At 45.1% G+C, this 17,866-nt stretch overlaps 1 protein-coding gene and 1 pseudogene across 2 annotated transcripts in view; one reads left to right on the top strand and one right to left on the bottom strand.

Annotated features, from left to right (window-relative positions):
• Window positions 1-1,263: 1,263 nt before the first annotated feature.
• The window catches only part of UBAC2 (UBA domain containing 2), a 187,093-nt gene continuing 170,490 nt past the window's right edge, over window positions 1,264-17,866 (top strand). The window contains exon 1 of the mRNA XM_081115129.1: window positions 1,264-1,324. Within this exon, the coding sequence (XP_080971255.1) occupies window positions 1,294-1,324 (31 nt within the window). The 5' untranslated portion in view covers window positions 1,264-1,293. The remainder of the gene's footprint in view (window positions 1,325-17,866) is intronic.
• On the bottom strand, window positions 7,613-8,516 carry LOC308512799 (protein SET-like; annotated as a pseudogene). Its single transcript has one exon. The product of its transcript is annotated as a protein SET-like (transcript).

The raw sequence follows: 17,866 nt of genomic DNA, 5'->3' as shown, positions 1-17,866 counted from the left end.
AAGATAACGTTCCCTTCTTGTTAAGGGTTCATTCACCCTTATAAGCTACCACTATTACCTCAATGTAGAAAGCAGATTCAACAAGACAGAGCAAGGTAAACGATGATTCCCAGTAACTGATAGGATTAATTCTTCATAACACAATTATAGAAAAGACAAGGTGGACCTATAGGTAAGGACAATAAAAATGACATACACTAAGAGATCCGGGACTGCATGATAAAGGTTGGATGAATTACACTAGTGTAAGGTTGACCTTCTGGGTAAGAGAATTCTTCATTGTGGGAGGCTGCCCTGTGTATTGCAGGATATTTGCAGCATCCCTGGCCTCTGCCCATTAGATACCAATAGCAGCCCTCTCTCCCAAGACCAAACTATCTTCAAACATTGGTGTGTCCCCTGTAGGCAAAATTGCTCCCTGTTAAGAATCACTGTACTAGTGGTTCTCAGACACCTAATGTGCATACAAGTCAGCTGGGGGGCTTGTTAAATGGCGATTTAATAGGTCTGGGGTAGGGTTTGGCACTATCTAGTCCTGTGGTTCTCAACTTTGGCTGCACATTAGAATCACCTGGGACTCTTTAAAATCCTGATTTCTGGGCCTCATACTCCGGAAATTCTGTTTCTTTGTTACTAATGTTGTGGCCCCACCCCATAATTTAAAAAGTGAAAAAGAAAGAATGTTTGCAGAATTGAACATGAATAAATGTCTTTTTTTTCTTTGCCTGTTTAAAACTTCAGAGCGCTTTATGAACAATTACAGCAGTTCTCAAACCTTTGGGTCTTGGGGTCACTCGAACACTTAAAAATAATTGCGAACTGGAAGAGCTTTGGGGAGCTTCCTAGGAAAGGCTGAGCATGCGCAGAACACCCCGGGCGTCCCGTCCAGGCCGAGGGTAGAGGTCACGGGGAACCCGCTGCCCTGGCGGACCCACCCGGCGGGCAGGAAGGCAGAGGTGAGCACTAGTGGGCGGCTCCCGGGAGTTACACCTTCGCCCCTCCCACGCCATCCCGTTCGTTTTCCAAAGGGCGCCCACAGCCATCGAGAAAACCTGGAGAGGCGGACCCCAGCTCTGCGGACGCACTTCCCCTCGCCGGCAGGAAGGGAGCAGGGAGGACGGAGCGGAGCGCCTCACGGGCCGCGCATGCGCTGTACGCAGCAGGCCCCGGAGTGGAATCCAGCGGCCGGATTCGCCGCCCCCGCCGGGAGTGCGCCTGCGCGGTCGCCAGTCTCTCCACCTCGGCTTCCCCTCCCCCTGGTCCCCCCGCGGGGGCTCCGGGTCCGGCGGGACCATGTTCAGCAGCACCGGCTCCAGTGGGCTCTGTGAGTACCGGCCGCCGCCATCCTGGCTGTCCCCTTCGCGCCCCCCTGCGCACCTCCCTGAGGAGGCTGGAGGCAGCGGGGGCCCTCGGGGTTGCTGGAGGTTTGGGGGCCGACCCTCCGTGCCGGCGCCCGCACCTTGCTGGTTCCTGGCCCCGTGGGAGGCGTCGCCCTCACTTCGGCTTGGAGAGGCGAGCGGTGACTTCGCCCCGCCGCCGGCCGGGCCCCCCGCCTCCGCGCCCCAGGTGCGATGCTCAGGTGCGCCGGGGCTGCCGGCGGCCGGCCGGGGTGCGGGGGTGTCCCGACCCGGCCCCTGCCCTCCGCCGGGCGTGTGTCAGGCCGGACGGAGAGGCGGCCCAGGTGGAGGCGATGGTGGGAGCCGCCCCCTTCCCTTCCTCGTCACCTTTGCTCCATTCATTGAGGCTCAAGCGGGACCAACTGGCTCGCCCCCTGATGTCAGTGCCAACCGCTGGCCCAGGAACCGACTTGTCAGTGTTCCCTCGCTGCCTCTCCTCGGTCTCGCTAAGAGTTTTTAGTAAACAAAAGCGGACTAAAGTACTTTTAAAAGTGGAAGGAAGTTCGGGAGTCGTGCGGGAGGAAGGCGTGGACCTTGCGGCTGGATGTGGCTGTGATGTTTTCCCGGAGTGTCCGCGGGGGTCGGCAGGGGGAGGGCTGAGCGGCACCGAGAGTCTGTTAAACCAGGTCTCACTGAAATAGGCTAATGCAGCGGTTCTCAACCTGTGGGTCGCGACCCCTTTGGCGGTCGAACGACCCTTTCACAGGAGTCCCCTAAGCCCATCCTGCATATCAGATATTTACATGACGATTCATAACGGCAGCAACATGACAGTGATGAAGTAGCCACGAAAATCATTTTATGCTTGGGTCACAACATGAGGAACTGTATTTAAAGGGCCAGAAGGTTGAGAACCACTGGGTTAATGGCTTGGCGTTTGGTAAGGCGGCCTGAATGTTAACTAAACCGCACTGAGGTGAGGCACGGAGACAGCAGCAGTGAACTGTTGGCGCAGGTGTCCTTCTGCAATTGCTTGTCACCGTTAGCACTGCATCATTTTATACATGTCAAGTTCATCTTGCCAGGGCAGGTGACATTTCCGAATAGTAAGGGTCCGTTGTTAATGTTAGGAATCTTTTTTTTTTTTTTGAGAATACATGTCTTAGCGTGAGAGTGAGTTAGTGTCAGAGCCACAGGCATAATTTTAAATGTTTCTCACTCCTCAGAGTCTCAGGTTTTGGAAGTGGGCTTAATTATGGTTTCCCTTGTTTCATAGTTAATTTGATTTATGGGATCTTTCAAGCATTGGCCTCAGAGTACATTGCAACGAAGTATTAGCTAACTAATTTTCTCCAAACTACCCTTTGGATAAAGAACATTATGACTGTTGATGAAACTGAGAGTCAAGAGGGTGATGTGATTTTCCTGGGGTCCCACGGTGAGCCGCACACTGGTGGATACAAAAATTAATGGTGGAATTCTTCAATTTTAGTTCTTTCAGTATTTTGAGCTACCCTTCCTTGCTGACCAAAATACATATACAAAATTAAAGAGGCAAGTGAAGTCCATTATTGGTTACTATACTGTATTAACCACTATATTGGCCAAGTATGCATCAATTTGATACATGGTGACTCTGGGGGAAAGTAATACTTGATTACCCGTGGCACAGGATGGATGAGTATTGAATTCTAGGAACCAAACTGCCGCTCAGGGAGAGACCTAGGCCAAAGGCTCCTTAGCTGTCTTGCCCTGTTTCTAAAATAAGTTTATCCACAGCGTAAGAGTTGATGGGATGGATGGCCATTCCTCAGAAGACCATGTCTTAAGTGCTTATTTAACAAACATTCTGGGTATCCCCTTGGGTCAAAAACTACTAGATGCTGGGAATGCAATGTTGAACAAGTCTTGGTCCCAGTGTTGACAGTGCTTAAAGTGGAATTTAGGCACAGTTTTTCCAAGAGTGGTCTTTTGGCATGTCTGGGTGCGAGCAGTTACCCTGCTTTAAAATCTTTCTTTGCAAGGTTACCCACTGAGAGGGAAGTGATATCCTTTAGGTAAGAAGTGTGGCTCTTCGGTAAGTCAGAGCTCTGAATAATCTGCCTACCTTTGCCCCCATGGGTAGTGAACAACATTCTCTTTTTGAGAGAAAAATCCCTGCCATTTCCTACTACCTGGATATTTCCCATGTTGTGGGACTAGTAAGGCAATGGTATTTTAGTGTTACATTTGCTCCCCCAGTTCATTTATTCATTCAATAAGTGTCTGTTGAGTACCCATACAAGCCACCCTGTTTGTGTACAGAGGATACAGTGGTAAGCAGGATAAAGGAGACCAACATCAAAGAGGTTAATAAATAAATCAATGTGATTTCACATAGTGATAAGTGCCATGAAGAAAATAAGAGGGCAATGGCAGGGACAGGTTATGGTGGACTTCTGCTTTAGCATTTGTGGTCAGGGAAATTGACTGGGAAGGTGACATTTGAGCCGAGACCCCAATGGTGAGAGGGAGCCAGCTATATTAGTTTGTTGAAAAACATGCATTTTGCAGAAAGGGAATTGCAAGCATAAACACTCCGAAACAGGCATAGCAGGGCATTTTCTTTCTTTTTTAAAAAAAATATTTCTTTATTGATTTCAGAGAGGAAGGGAGAAGGAGAGAGAAATAGAAACATCAATGATGAGAGAGAATTCTGCACATCCCCTACTGGGGATCAAGCCCGAAACCCAGGCATGTGCCCTTGCCGAAATCAAACCTGGGACCCTTCAGTCTGCAGGCTGACACTCTAGCCCAGCCGTGGGCAAACTACGGCCCGCGGGCTGGATCCGGCCCGTTTGAAATGAATAAAACTATTGAAAAAAAAAGACCGTACCCTTTTATGTAATGATGTTTACTTTGAATTTATATTAGTTCACACAAACACTCCATCCATGCTTTTGTTCCGGCCCTCTGGTCCAGTTTAAGAACCCATTGTGGCCCTCGAGTCAAAAAGTTTGCCCACTCCTGGTCTAGCCACTGAGCCAAGTTGGCTAGGGCAGCAGGGCATTTCCAAGGCACTAAAGAAAGCAGGGGCCACAAGGACAATAAACCCAGGGAAGGGCATTTTGATTTGCTCTTTTGTTATAAATAAAACAACTTCTTCACTATCTTTCACCACAATGACTCTGATCGCCAAACTCTTGATCCCCTGTCTCCAGTTTACAACTCACTTCTGGCACCTTTCATATCTAGTCTGGAACCTATAGTTAATTTCATCAAGACTCAGAGACTTGGTGCTGCTGTCCTGCTCTGCTCACCTAGCAAAACCCCAACCTCGTATTAATCTATGGTGATTCTGAGCTGAGTCATTGGCATGATTGCTCAGTTAATTGGGATTTGTTCATCTCCCTATGCTCTTCCTTTTTCATCCCTGTCCTCAAGACTATTCCTAGTCTCTACCCACTCACTCTTAACCCGTCCAAAAAATGACTATTACCTGGACCTAGCCTCTCCCTAACTTGTTCATATATCCACACTTTAACAAATGTTAGAAGACTTCCCACTGTAGGTGATAACTTGTGCTGATTTTTGAGGGATGAGTAAGAGTTTGTCAGATATACAAGCTTTATTCCTTTCCCCCAATCTAAAAGAATGAAGTGACTGGCCAGTGTGGCTCAGTGGTTGAGCCTGGCCTATGAACCAGGAGGTCATGGTTCGATTCCTGGTCAGGGCATATGCCCAGGTTGTGAGCTTGATCCCCAGTGTGGGGCGTGCAGGAGGCAACCGATCAATGATTCTCTCTCATCATTGATGTTTCTATCTCTCTCTCCCTCTCCCTTCCTCTCTGAAATCAATAAAAAGATATATTAAGTAAGTAAGTAAGTAAGTAAATAAATAAATAAATAAAATAAAATAAAAGAATGAACCATCCTTTTCCTAACTGAGGCTCACCCTAACCTATTCTTAACTCATTCTTTGTTGCATTTTCTAGTACCAATGCTTTATTCTCTTGTGAGAGAATGAACCTGACACCTGGTTAGAGCTGAATGTTTTCTCCGGGGGTGCTTTAGTGGGATCTTCAGAAACTCCTAGAGTATTTCTGATCCCTTACCTATGGAAAGGAGATAATATTTTCTGTATTATTGAATTGTTGTGAAGATTAAAAGAGTTGATATGTGTAAAGCTCCTAATCAGAGTTAATTTTTTTGTTTATTTACTGATCCTTGAAAGAGAGAGAGAGAGAGAGAGAGAGAGAGAAAATCATCGATGTGAGAGTGGAACATTGATCTGCTGCCTCTTGCATGCCCCCCCACCAGGGATCGAGCCTACAACCTGGGCATGTGCCCTGACCGGGAATCGAACCAGCAACGTCTAGGTGCACAGGATGATGCCCAACTAACTGAGCCACACTGGCCAGGACCAGAGTTAAATTTTTTTAATTGGATTTTTCTCCTTGAGTCTTAAAAATGCTGAAGCATAACACTTCCATTGATCCTATCCTGAATCTTCCCACTGTTGACCACTTTATTTCTTCTTCTTCCAACCAAGCTTCTTGAAAGATGATCTTTACTTTTTTTACTTTTTCACTTTCCTTCACTCTTTAGCCTCTGCAATCAGTTAGCTATTCTTTAATGGTCACCCACTGTGGCATGGCTCTATTCTTGGCTCACTTGTCAAGTTATTGATTTAACTGGTATTTAATGAGCACTCCTGTGAGCCAGCCATTCGTGCTTGGGATTCAGTAGTAAATAAAAGACAAAGGGTACCTTCAGGTAGCTGTAATCTTAGGTAATAGAAGTTATAAAACATAGACTCACTTTAAAAATTAAAAGTATCCAATTTAGTATTTTAATCAACACTTTCGTCTTCACTCAAAGGTAAGACTTTTTCCCGGAAGACTTCTGGTTGGCAACCACCTGCTGTGAGAGAAAGGTGTGTGATTGGCTTCTGCTTAGATCTCTATTCCTTAGATTTCCCGTTTCTGACCTTATTGGCTTTTAGACTGGGTGGAGTGGGAGGAGGAAGCAATAGTGAGGAACTAGGATGATTCATATGTGGCTCTTTGAGCTTGGCACATGATTAAAGGTGACTCTGTTTTGTGGGCTCTTTAGAAATTCTTGAGAGACTCCTATCCCGGCTACTCCCCTGACCTGGAGGAATCCTTTTTTTTTAATCATTAATTTTTTTTCAATTATTGTTGATATACAATATATTAGTTTCAAGTATATACCCCAATGATTAGACATTGTAAAACTTAGTACATGGTCATTCTGAAAAATCTCATACCCATCTGACATCATACATAGTCAATATGTCATTGACTATATTCCCTATGCTGTATTTAGGCCCCCATGACTACACTACGACTACTAAATTGTACTTCTTTTTTTTATTTGTGTACACATTTAGTTTTATTGTAACAAAGCAACTTGTACACTTTTAACGTTTAAAACTGAGCATCATTGGCAAGCTAAAAAAACCCAAAAAACAAAAACAAAAAAAACCTGAGCATCATCTTTCCTTTCCAGTGAAACAAGAAAATTTAAAAATAAACAGGAACAAAATTACAGTAGAGAAATGTCAATTCTGAATAAGATCCTACAGGTTCTGCTGATTTCTCCCATCGAGTGGCAGGGCTCAAGCCATCATTAGGAGAGAATTTTATTTTAAAAGTGTCATCTTAGACTGCAAGGACGTCCGTTAAACATCATGATTAAACATGTCAAAGGAGAAGCCATGTTGTCAAAATGCCCACTTAACCCATCCAGACATCTCAAACCCACCCTTTGCTGACCTTCTGTAACCCCCCTTTTAAAAGTTTTTTATTTTCATTTTTTAAACAAAAGAAAGTAGACAGATACATGTTGGTAAATGCTAATTGTCCATATTCACATAGAGACACAGTGTAATCTCTGAGCCCAATATATAGAGAAAGGAGGAAAAAAGCTAAAATTCTATGCACTACTACCCAGGGGCCTAGCAACCTCCAGCTCCCAGCAGAGCTAAGGGAGCAGAAGGTTTTTCTTTTTTCCCCACAGAGCACGGTGGTGTTGATTCCATTAAGTTTTTCTTGAGACAGGAAGGGATAAAAATGAATTTGGAACAGAAAGGGGCAAAGATTCTTTTCCCACTGTATCTGCTCAAGGTACATCCCCGCCCCCCCCCCCCCCCCAAAAAAAATAAGGTGAGAACCATAGTGTAAAGGAGAGAAAAGAGACCTCAAAAGCAGGGCAACTGAGCACAAGAGGGGGGGGGGGGGGAGTAAAAGAAAAAAATAAAAGACTACAACTTGTTCCCAGGGACTGGAGAAAATGAAAAAAGGTTGGAATCTATCAATGTTCATTAGTCATCTTCTGCTTCATCTTCCTCTCCTTCTTCCCCCACATCATCATCTTCGTTTTCTTCACCTTCATTCTCATTCCCTTCTTCATCAATATCTCCCAACCCTTCCTCTTCTTCATTATCGTCATCATCATCTTCTTCTCCTTTCCCTTCTTCATCATCCGTGTCAGGAACCAAGTAGTACTGTAATGGATTTGGCCAAATGTCATCTTTGATGACTTCTCCTAACTCATCGGCACCTGCATTAGCATGGTCAGTAAACCAGGTAAAGAACCTCATGCTGTCTCTTCCTGCTGTTCTGTGTTTGACTTGAATGTTTCATCAAATCCTTTCCAGGTTTCCATTTGATTTCAGTGGACTTTGAAGATGGATCACCACTCTCATTCATATGAAATTCTTTGGAGAGAACTTTATTTTCGAAGTAAGGATTTTCATCAAAATAAAAATCTATTCTGTAACCTGATTTAATATCTTCAAATTCTGTTACTTCAACTCTTGTCAAATAATGCAGCGCCTCTTCATCCTCTTCCCCAAGCAGTGCAGACACTTGTGGATGGTTGACAAACGTTGTTACCCCAAAATTTGGGATTTTGGCAATCAATTCTGACCTCTTCTGAAAAAATGGTTGGCAGAGTTTGTTATATTTCTGTTCTGCGTTCAGAATCTTCTCACTGGCTTGTTCATGAGTCTGTCTATTTCATTTTGTATTTCATCAGTATGTTCAATCGCTTCTTGCTGTTCTTTTCCCCCCTTTGGCACGTCCTGAGGGGTCAGCTTCTTCTCCGGCTTGGGGGCTGGAGGCAGTTTTGGTTTCTTCATTTGAGGTGGGAGCGAGGACTGGCGTTTGGGGGCCATGCTGTGAGGAAAGTCCGAGGATCTGAACGCTGGGAAGTCACTGGGCTTGAAGGTGAGTTGAGCACTCTAAATTGTACTTCTAAATCCCTTCACCTTTTTCATCCTCCCCCCAACTCCCTCTCTTGTGGCAACTGTTCAAACTGTTCTCCGTATCTATGAGTCTGTTTGTGTTCGGCTTGCTCGTTTATTTTGATTTTTACTAGTAGATTCAATTGTTGATCGATACGTATTTATTGCCTTCTTATTGTTCATATGTTTTATCTTTTCTTTCCTTCTTTTTTTTTTTAAATATATTTTATTGATTTTTTGCAGAGAGGAAGGGAGAGAGATAGAGAGTTAGAAACATCGATGAGAGAGAAACATCGATCAGCTGCCTCCTGCACATCCCCCACTGGGGAAGTGCCCGCAACCCAGGTACATGCCCTTGACCGGAATTGAACCCGGGACCTTTCAGTCCGCAGGCCAATGCTCTATCCACTGAGCCAAACCGGTTTCGGCTTTTCTTTCCTTCTTAAAGAAGACCCTTAACATTTGTGTAAAACTGATTGTGGTGACGAACTCCTTTAGCTTTTTCTTGTCTGGAAGCCCTTGTCTGGAAGCCCTTCAATTCTAAACGCTAGCTTTACTGGGTAGAGTAATCTTGGTTGTATGTCCTTACTTTTCATCACTTTGAATATTTCTTGCCATTCCTTTCTGGCCTGCAAAGTTTCTGTTGAAAAATCAGTTGACAGTTTTATGGGTGCTTCCTTGTAGATAACTAACTGCTTTTCTCTTGCTGTTTTAAACATTCTCTCTTTGACTTTAACATTTTGCATTTTAATTATGATGTGTCTTGGTGTGGGTCTCTTTGGTTTCATCTTGTTTGAGACTTTGTGCTTCCTGGACTTGTGTCTCTATTTCTTTCACCAACATCAATTTCTGTCATTATTTTTTCAAATAGGTTTTCAATTTCTTGCTCTCTTCTACTCCTGGCACCCCCATTATGTGAATTTTGATATGCTTGCAGTTGTCCCAGAGGCTCCTTACACTATCTTCATATTTTGGGACTCGTTTTTATTTTTGCTCTTCTGGTTAGATGTTTTTTTGCTTCCTTATATTCCAAATTCTTGATTTGATTCTTGGCATTCTCTACTGTTGATTCCCTGTAACTTATACTTTATTTCAGTTAGTGTATCCTTCATTTCTGATTGGTCCTTTTTTATGTTGTTGATGTTCTTTTTTTTTAAATATCTTTTATTGAGTTTTTACAGAGAGGAAAGGAGAGAGATAGAGAGTTAGAAACATCGATGAGAGAGAAACATCGACCAGCTGCCTCCTGCACACTCCCCACTGGGGATGTGCCCGCAACCAAGGTACATGCCCTTGACCGGAATCGAACCTGGGACCTTTCAGTCCGCAGGCCGACGCTCTATCCACTGAGCCAAACCGGTTTCGGCCCGAGGATATTTTCACCCTGACCTGGGCATTTTGTTGATGTTCTTAATAAGTTCCTTGAACATCCATATAACCATTGTTTTGAACGCCATGTCTGGTAGTTTTCTTGCTTCCATTTCACTTAGTGCTTTTTCTGGAGATTTCTTCTGTTCTTTCATTTGTGCCATGTTTTTTTTGTCTCCACATTTTGGCTAATTCCCTATGTTTGTTTCTGTGTATTAAGTAGATCAGCTGTGTGTCCTGGACTTGGTAGAGTGGCCTTGTTTAGTAGGTGTCCTGTAGGGCCCAGTGGCTCTGCCTTCTCAGTCTCCTGAGCTGGGCACTCCAGGTGAGCCTCTATGTGAGCTGTGTGCACTGTCCTCTTGTAGTTGAATCTTGGTTGGCGTCATTGGGAGGTATTGACCCCCCCAGGCCAATCAATTGTGAGGACTGGCTGCGACTATAGCTGAAGAGCTGCTGTGCAGGAGTCAACCCTATGGAGCAGGACTTGCTTCACTGGGGCTTTGGTGCTCACTGAATCCGCCCTTTGAGTGTGTCACTCATGGAGGTGGTAGCTTTGTAATCCATCGTGGTCAAAGCTGATCACTGGCTGTACTGGCTCTGGAGCCTCCTGGGAAGTGCAAAGTCACCCAGGAGGTGTCCTGCCTAGGGCTATCCAGCATGAGCTACAAAGCCATCAGCAGATGGCTGCTACTTGTATTGGTCTTGGAAGTGCCCAGGAGAGGCCAAGCTATGAACCAAGTAGGGCTCCCCCTAGTGCATGGCTTGGGGCCACTTATCAAGAGGTATGGGGCATGCTGAGGTCAGCTGCTGCTTGTTTGAGATATTTTAGGAAAGTCCAAAGAATGAGGCAAGAGTGGAAAAGCCACTAGAAATGGCTTGGATGAGCCTGCAAGTAGGGAGGGGCAGGGCCTCAGGAATCACCAGGGTGGGGCGAAAAGTATGAGCCATGTTGATGGAGATTCAGATATGGTGCTCCACCTGCCAGCTCTGTCAGGAGGGCTCAGCAAAGGAACTCTGCCAGCACTTCTGTCTGGGAGAAAGCTGCCCCTCTAGCTCTCTCCCTCATGCCAGACAAATTAATTCCTCTCCAAATGTCCCAGGTTCCTTTCAAGTTGCTGCCCCATTGCTGGAGCTCAGAGGGAGTGAGTCTGAGTAAGTCCATGTGCAGGCTCTTTAATAGGAACTGCCTAGGACTCCTGCAGCCTTTGTGTCACTCAGCCACAGTCCCTTCAATCAGAAGTTGTGGGGCCTTTTCTTTGGGGCACTGGAATCCTGGGCTAGAGGACCTGTTGTGGGGCAGGGACCCCTTGCTCCTCAGGAACCTCCACAGCCAAGATATCCCTTTGAATTTTAAACTGCAACACATAGGTGTGGGTCCAGCAGTTCTGCAATTCTGCCCTGAATCTCCACCACTCCTACCAGTCTTGATGTGCTTCTTCTTTAATTCCCTAGTTGTAGGACTTCTGTTTAGCTAGATTTCAGATGGTTCTGAATGATAGTTCTGTATTTTAGTTGTAATTTTGATGTGGCTGTGGGAGGTAGTGAGTACCATGTTTACCTACATTGTTGTCTTGCCTGGAGGGGTGCGTCTTTATGCTTGTATGCTTTATTTGGTGATTCTTCCTTAGCCCCTAGGAACTTAGGTCCACCTACAATTTCCTCCTTCTGGAGTAATTTTGGCTTGTTTGGGGCCACTGTTGGACTGAACCAAAGGTGACCTTGTGTTGGGTCTTGTATGTAGCCTACCTCTGTTCTGCTGGAATTGCTGAATTTTGCCTTGGTTGTGCATTTTAATGTCAGTGATCAACATGGCTTTTCCTTCTGCTCTCTAGAGTTCTCAGGGTGGAAATCCACTGTACTCTCACCTCAGGGATCACATATTTAGCTCACTGAATAGGCTTATGAGCATCTCACTCAGCTTGCTGTGAAGGCATGGTCATACTCTCAGCACTTGGATAGTTCACTCCACAAATGTTAATGTCTTCTCTTCACTGTAGAGAACTTTCACTGTTTCATTCACTCTTTTTATGTTTATAATCTGACTGAGAGAAGTCTGAGTCATGTGACTGCTTTTGATTAATTTTCTTTGTAAATTCTGAATTTGGTGTGGAACCTCTATTTGATATACAATAGTCCATGGTACCTTAGTGGAAACTATAATTTTATTATCTTGTTTTAGGTAGGTTTCTGTTTTGGGGGCCAAGAATCATTTGGCTGGCCTCGTTAAAAATGACTTTAGGGAGAAAAAGGAGACGTATGTAATACTATATGTAATACTTTAAACATATTCAGACACTTAGCACATTAGCCTTTTATATATATAGATTAGGATATTTTTGTAGTAGTTAATGTGCTGTAGTTATTTTTGTTTGCATATTCTTTTCCCCTTCTCTTCCTTTATTAGTCAAATTATCTTCCTTCTCCAACTTTTCCCAAGTTGTCTCAATATATTTTAGTAATAAAGGTAGAAACTACCTTAAATCAAGCTACTTTAAAAAATGCATTTCTATGGAATTATAATAGATACAACCTGAAAAAGAATGTCTTGTAGATAATTTACTCTAGCATTTTTTCAATTGTGCTTTGGTGTAACACTGGTACTGTGATGGTCTCCTCAAGTTTATTTATTTACTTATAAAAATATTTTTATTTATTTCTGAGAGGAAGGGAGAGTGAGAGAGAGATAGAAATATCATTGATGAGAGAGAATCATTGATTGGCTGCCTCCTGCATGACCCCCAATGGAGAGAAAACCCGTAACCTGGGCATGTGCCCTGAATGGGAATTGAACTGTGACCTCCTGGTTCATAGGTTGATGCTCAACCACTGAGCCATGCCAGTCGGGCAAGTTTTTTTTTTTAATTAAAAATTGTTTTATGTTTATTTTTAAACAAAAATTTGTATTGTACAGTTTATTGTATTTCCCCCCTCCATTAAGGTATAATTGTCAAATAAAAAATTGTATATATTTACAGCAGACTTTTGAAATGATTATTGCAGTCAAACGAATTAACATATCCATCACCTTATATAGTTATTTGTGTGTGGTAAATACATTTAAAATCTACTCTCAGCAAATTTCAAGTATAGAATACAGTATTATTACCTATAGTCACCATGCAGTACATTGCTTAAGTTTTAACCTTCATTTAAATTATGGTAATCTTTTCCAGACATTTTTCTCAAGACTTTATAAGTTGTGTTGCCATTGTTCTAATTTTTCAGTGCTTATGTCACTTTAGTCCTTTGAATGTAGCATGACAGTGGAAAGAGGTATAGTAGCTACCCTTATTCACAAAGCATACTGTGCTAGGACCTCCTGTGGATGCCTTTGTTTAGTAAACAAAGGGTGGGGAATATCCAGCTCACAGGCCATATAAGGCCTGCAAAATCATTTGGTCTGGCCCTGCAGGGCATTAGGGGTGAGTTAATTAAATGTTTGACCAAATATAGCAGGCTAATTTTTAAGTTGATGACTTTGTATGGCCATGAATGATGCTATAAATATCCAAATGGCCCTTGGCAGAAAAAAAGGTTCCCCACCCCATCCAAGGAATCATAGATTATGCCAAAGCCAGTTGTCTTGCCACCACCAACATGTGTTCTGAATCCAAATACAGAGATGACATCTGGTGTGGTCGTACACATTTTGGCTAGTTTTTGCCAAATTTCTGTCTTAGGTGCTGTTGCTTTCTCAGGGTGAAGGACGTCAGTGACCATTTGTTTTCACTGAAGTAGTTTGTTGGTTATGAACTTCCTGGTCCAGATAGTTACTGTGTTGTTCATGATGTTGGCCAATCTTCAAGCAGCCAGGGAAGAAAAAAGACTTTTATAACTTTAAATGATATATTTGTGCCTCTATTGATTTGTCAACTATAGATTCTTTTTGTAGATTAGATGAGGAATTTGCATATGTGCAGTGTGTGTTTACAATCTGTTCTATAATGATAATGAAGCCTTCCATACTTTGTCCATAGGTTGATTTTCTATAGAAAATCAAAACAATAGCTATATTTACATTATTATGATGGTCTAATTACTGTAGAACCAAGGTGTGTGATTAGAGGCCTAGAAGAAAACAGAGCCCTAGGTCAGAAAACCTGTGCTGTTTCAGGGAGTCTCCCAATTTCTTGTGACATTCTTTCACTATTTTTCCACACACAACTACTGCTCTTTCTTGAATTTTGCATTATTTTCTTCTTGGATTCGTCTTTGTTTTGTTCCCTGGCATCTCACTGGAGTAAACTTTTTTGTGTAGAAGACACTGGTGGTCAACTTTCTGATGCTTGCTTGGCCATTCTTGTATAGAGAAAGACTGAATTAGCAAATAGCTGGTGTGGGTTTCCTCTTGATTTGTGGGTAGGTTTTTGTCCTCAAGAGGCTCATACCTTAAAAGGCAGGGCTGACTGTAGATTCTTCTCAAGTTTGCAGAGCATGTGAATAGGTTTGTTTCCATATAGGGTGCAGAGGTGGGGGAAAGGTGGTGGGCCAAGGACAGTGAAAATCCCCTGCGGGGGCAAAGTGCGATGGGCTTGGCCCTTCTTGTGAATTTCACTCCTGAGTAAAGCTGCCCTTCTTCTTTTTAAAATATGCTTTTAATTGATTTTTTTTTTTTTTTTTTTTTTTTTAGAGAAAGAAAGGATGGGAGAGAGAGAGCGAGAGAGATCAATATGAGAGAGAAACATCGATCTGTTGCCTTCTGCATGCACTCCGACCAGGAATCAAACCCACAACCTGGGTATGTGCCTTGACTGGGAATCAAACTGGTGACCTTTCAGTGCATGGGACAACTGGTTGGGGCACCTTTCTTACTATCCTCTCCCCCATTCCTCACCCCTCATTCCATGTTATCAAGGTTGTCATCTCCTTTAGAAGTTTAAAGTTGCCCCAAGCTCTTTATTTTTTCTTAGTCCTCCAACCCTCTTCCTGTTCTCTATAAGTAGATTGTCCCCTTTCTTTGGAGAGCATTTCTTGGATTTTATTTTGGGGACCAAGTCTTTTCTTCAGCTGGGATGGTTGAACGAATGGCTTTGTGTGAGAAAGAATATGAGATTGTGTCAGGGGGTGTGGGTGGGGGTTTGTGGAAGGGCTGACTGGCCTAACTGTCACAAGTGCAGGGGTAGCTCTCATACTATTGGGGATGGTTTGAAGAAGATGTGGGCCCAACATTAAGTGCCATTGAAACAAAAGTAAGGTAATGACTCCCTTTTCTGTTCTTTTTCATCCTGATTGTATTAGAGAAAGTCTCAATTTGGTGCTAGTCTGAAATACCTCCCTAAAAGGAGCTAGTTTCCTGTTGTAACAGAATAGGAGGCAGGCCCAGATTTTTCTGTCAACAATAATATCCTATACTAGAGGCCCGGTGCACAAAAATTTGTGCACTCGGGGGGGAGGGGGGGTCCCTCAGCCTGGCCTGTGCCCTCTCGCAGTCTGGGACCCCTCGGGAGATAACGACCTACTGGCTTAGGCCTGCTCCCGGGTGGCAGAGGGCAGGCCCAATCCCTAGGTGCAGCCCCTGGTTGGGCTCAGAGCAGGGCCGATTGGGGAATTGGGGCGCCACCCCGTCATGCACAGAGCAGGGCGGATTGGGAGGTTGTGATGCCACCCTCAGTCATGCTCAGGGTAGGGCCGATTGGGGGGTTGGGGCACCGCCCCCTGTCACACTCAAGGCAGGGTCGATGGGGAGGTTGTGGCGCCACCCCCTGTCACGCACAGAGCAGGGCCAATCAGGGGGTTGGGGCACTGCCCCCTGTCACAGAACAGGGCCGATCAGGGGGTTGGGGAGCCCCCGCCCCCCCGTCACGCACAGAGCAGGGCCCATCAGGGGGTTGAGGAGCTCCCCCCTGTCACGCACAGAGCAGGGCCGATAGGGGAGTTGGCACACCGCCCCCTGTCACACACACAGCAGGGCGGATCAGGGGGTTGGGCGCTGCCCTCTATCACCCACAGAGCAGGGCCCATCAGGGGGTTGGGGCGCCGCCACTGTCACACTCAGGGCAGGGCCGATGGGGAGGTTATGGCTCTACCCCATCACACACAGAGCAGGGCCCGTGGGGGGCGGGGGGGTTGGGGCGCCGCCCTCTATCACCCACAGAGCAGGGCCGATTAGGGGGTTGGGGCACCTTCCCCTGTCAGGAACAGAGCAGGGCCGATAGGTTGTGGCCCTGCCCCCTGTCACACACAGAGCCGCAGGGCATTCGGGGTTTGGGCGCTGCCCCCTGTCACACTGATCCCGGTGCCGGGAGGCCTCGCGGCTCTGCTGATCCCGGTGCTGGGAGGCATATTACCCTTTTACTATATAGAATAGAGGCCTGGTGCAAGGGTGGCGGCTGGCTGGTTTGCCCTGAAGGGTGTCCTGGATCAGGGTGGGGGTCCCCACTGGGTTGCCTGGCCAGCCTGGATGAGGGGATGATGGTTGTTTGCAGCTGGTCACACACCCTGCAGGGTGGGGGTCCCCACTGGGGTGCCTGGCCAGTCTGGGTGAGGGTCTGAGGGCTGTTTTCAGGCTGGGACTGAAGCTCCCAACTGCTCCTTTTTTTATTTTATTTTTTTATTCTGGGCCAGCTTTAGCTCTGAGGCTCCAGCTCTTAGGCCTCCGCTCCTGAAAGCAGGTATCTGGTTTGTTTTGGTTCTCGAAACTCTGTATCAACTCCAGCTCTGAGATCCCAGCCGGCTGAAAGCTGGTTTCTGGGCGTCTGTATTTGTTACAGTGTTTGAAACTGCAGGCTCAGAGGCCTGCAGCGGCCGGCGGGGAACGTTGGAGTCCTCCATCACTGAAGCAAGCAAGCCTCATGTTAGTTTCAAGCTGCCTGGCTGCCGACCGCCATCTTGGCTGACAGTTAATTTGCATATCTCCCTGATTAGCCAATGGGAAGGGTAGCAGTCGTACGCCAATTAGCATGTTTCTCTTTTATTAGTGTAGGTAATAAAAGGCTAATATGCAAATCGACCCAACAGTGGAACAACCGGTCGCTATGACATGCACTGACCACCAGGGGGCAGACGCTCAATGCAGGAGCTGCCCCTGGTAGTCAGTGCGCTCCCACATGGGGAGTGCCGCTCAGCCAAAAGTCGGACTCACAGCTGGTGAGCGCAGCAGCAGTTTTAGGAGCACTAAGGATGTCTGACTGCCAGCTTGGGTTGCAGGCCCGGCTGAAGGACCACCAGCCCCTCTCCGCGCCCCCCCCACCCCCCCTTAATGCATGAATCTCATGCACCGGGCCTCTAGTTATAATATAATAAGGTGTGTTTATTTTTATAGTTACCACCTACTGAAGACAAAGTGACAATTTCCACTTTCTATAGTGATATAAAGCTTCCTTTATAATATGTTAATTGAACTAAATCATAGGTGATTTAAAGGAAAATATTAAAGAATAGAATAGGTGATACTGGGATATAGCAAAAATTGTGCTATAATGGGAATGGTTGATGTTTGAGAAATAATTTGAATGAATAATTATTTCTAATGAATCTAATGACTAATTTAGATTATTCTGATTGCTCATGTCCCTCCCTAGATCTTGGTATTTATTTATTAGTTTCCTGGACTCATTTGGAAGGAGACATTTCTCTGTTTTTTTTTTCTTTTAATATTTTTATTGATTTTTTACAGAGAGGAAGGGAGAGGGATTGAGAGTTAGAAACATCGATGAGAGAGAAACATTGATCAGCTGCATCCTGCACACCTCCTACTGGGGATGTGCCCGCAACCAAGGTACATGCCCTTGGCCGGAATCAAACCTGGGACCCTTCAGTCCGCAGGCCGACGCTCTATCCACTGAGCCAAACCGGCCAGGACTCTCTGGTGTTTTGAGGATTCTTTTATTTCAATATGACTGGAAGGGGTACAAGGTTGCTGTCTTGAATTGTAATTTTATCTTGCTATCTTTTTTGTTTCATTGCTTTTATTT

This window comes from Myotis nattereri, assembly GCF_964212035.1.
Source record: "Myotis nattereri genome assembly, chromosome: 2".
Classification (NCBI taxonomy): Eukaryota; Metazoa; Chordata; class Mammalia; order Chiroptera; family Vespertilionidae; genus Myotis; species Myotis nattereri.
The sequence above is the reverse complement of the archived record's forward strand: the minus strand, read 5'-3'. Positions and strand labels throughout refer to the sequence as shown.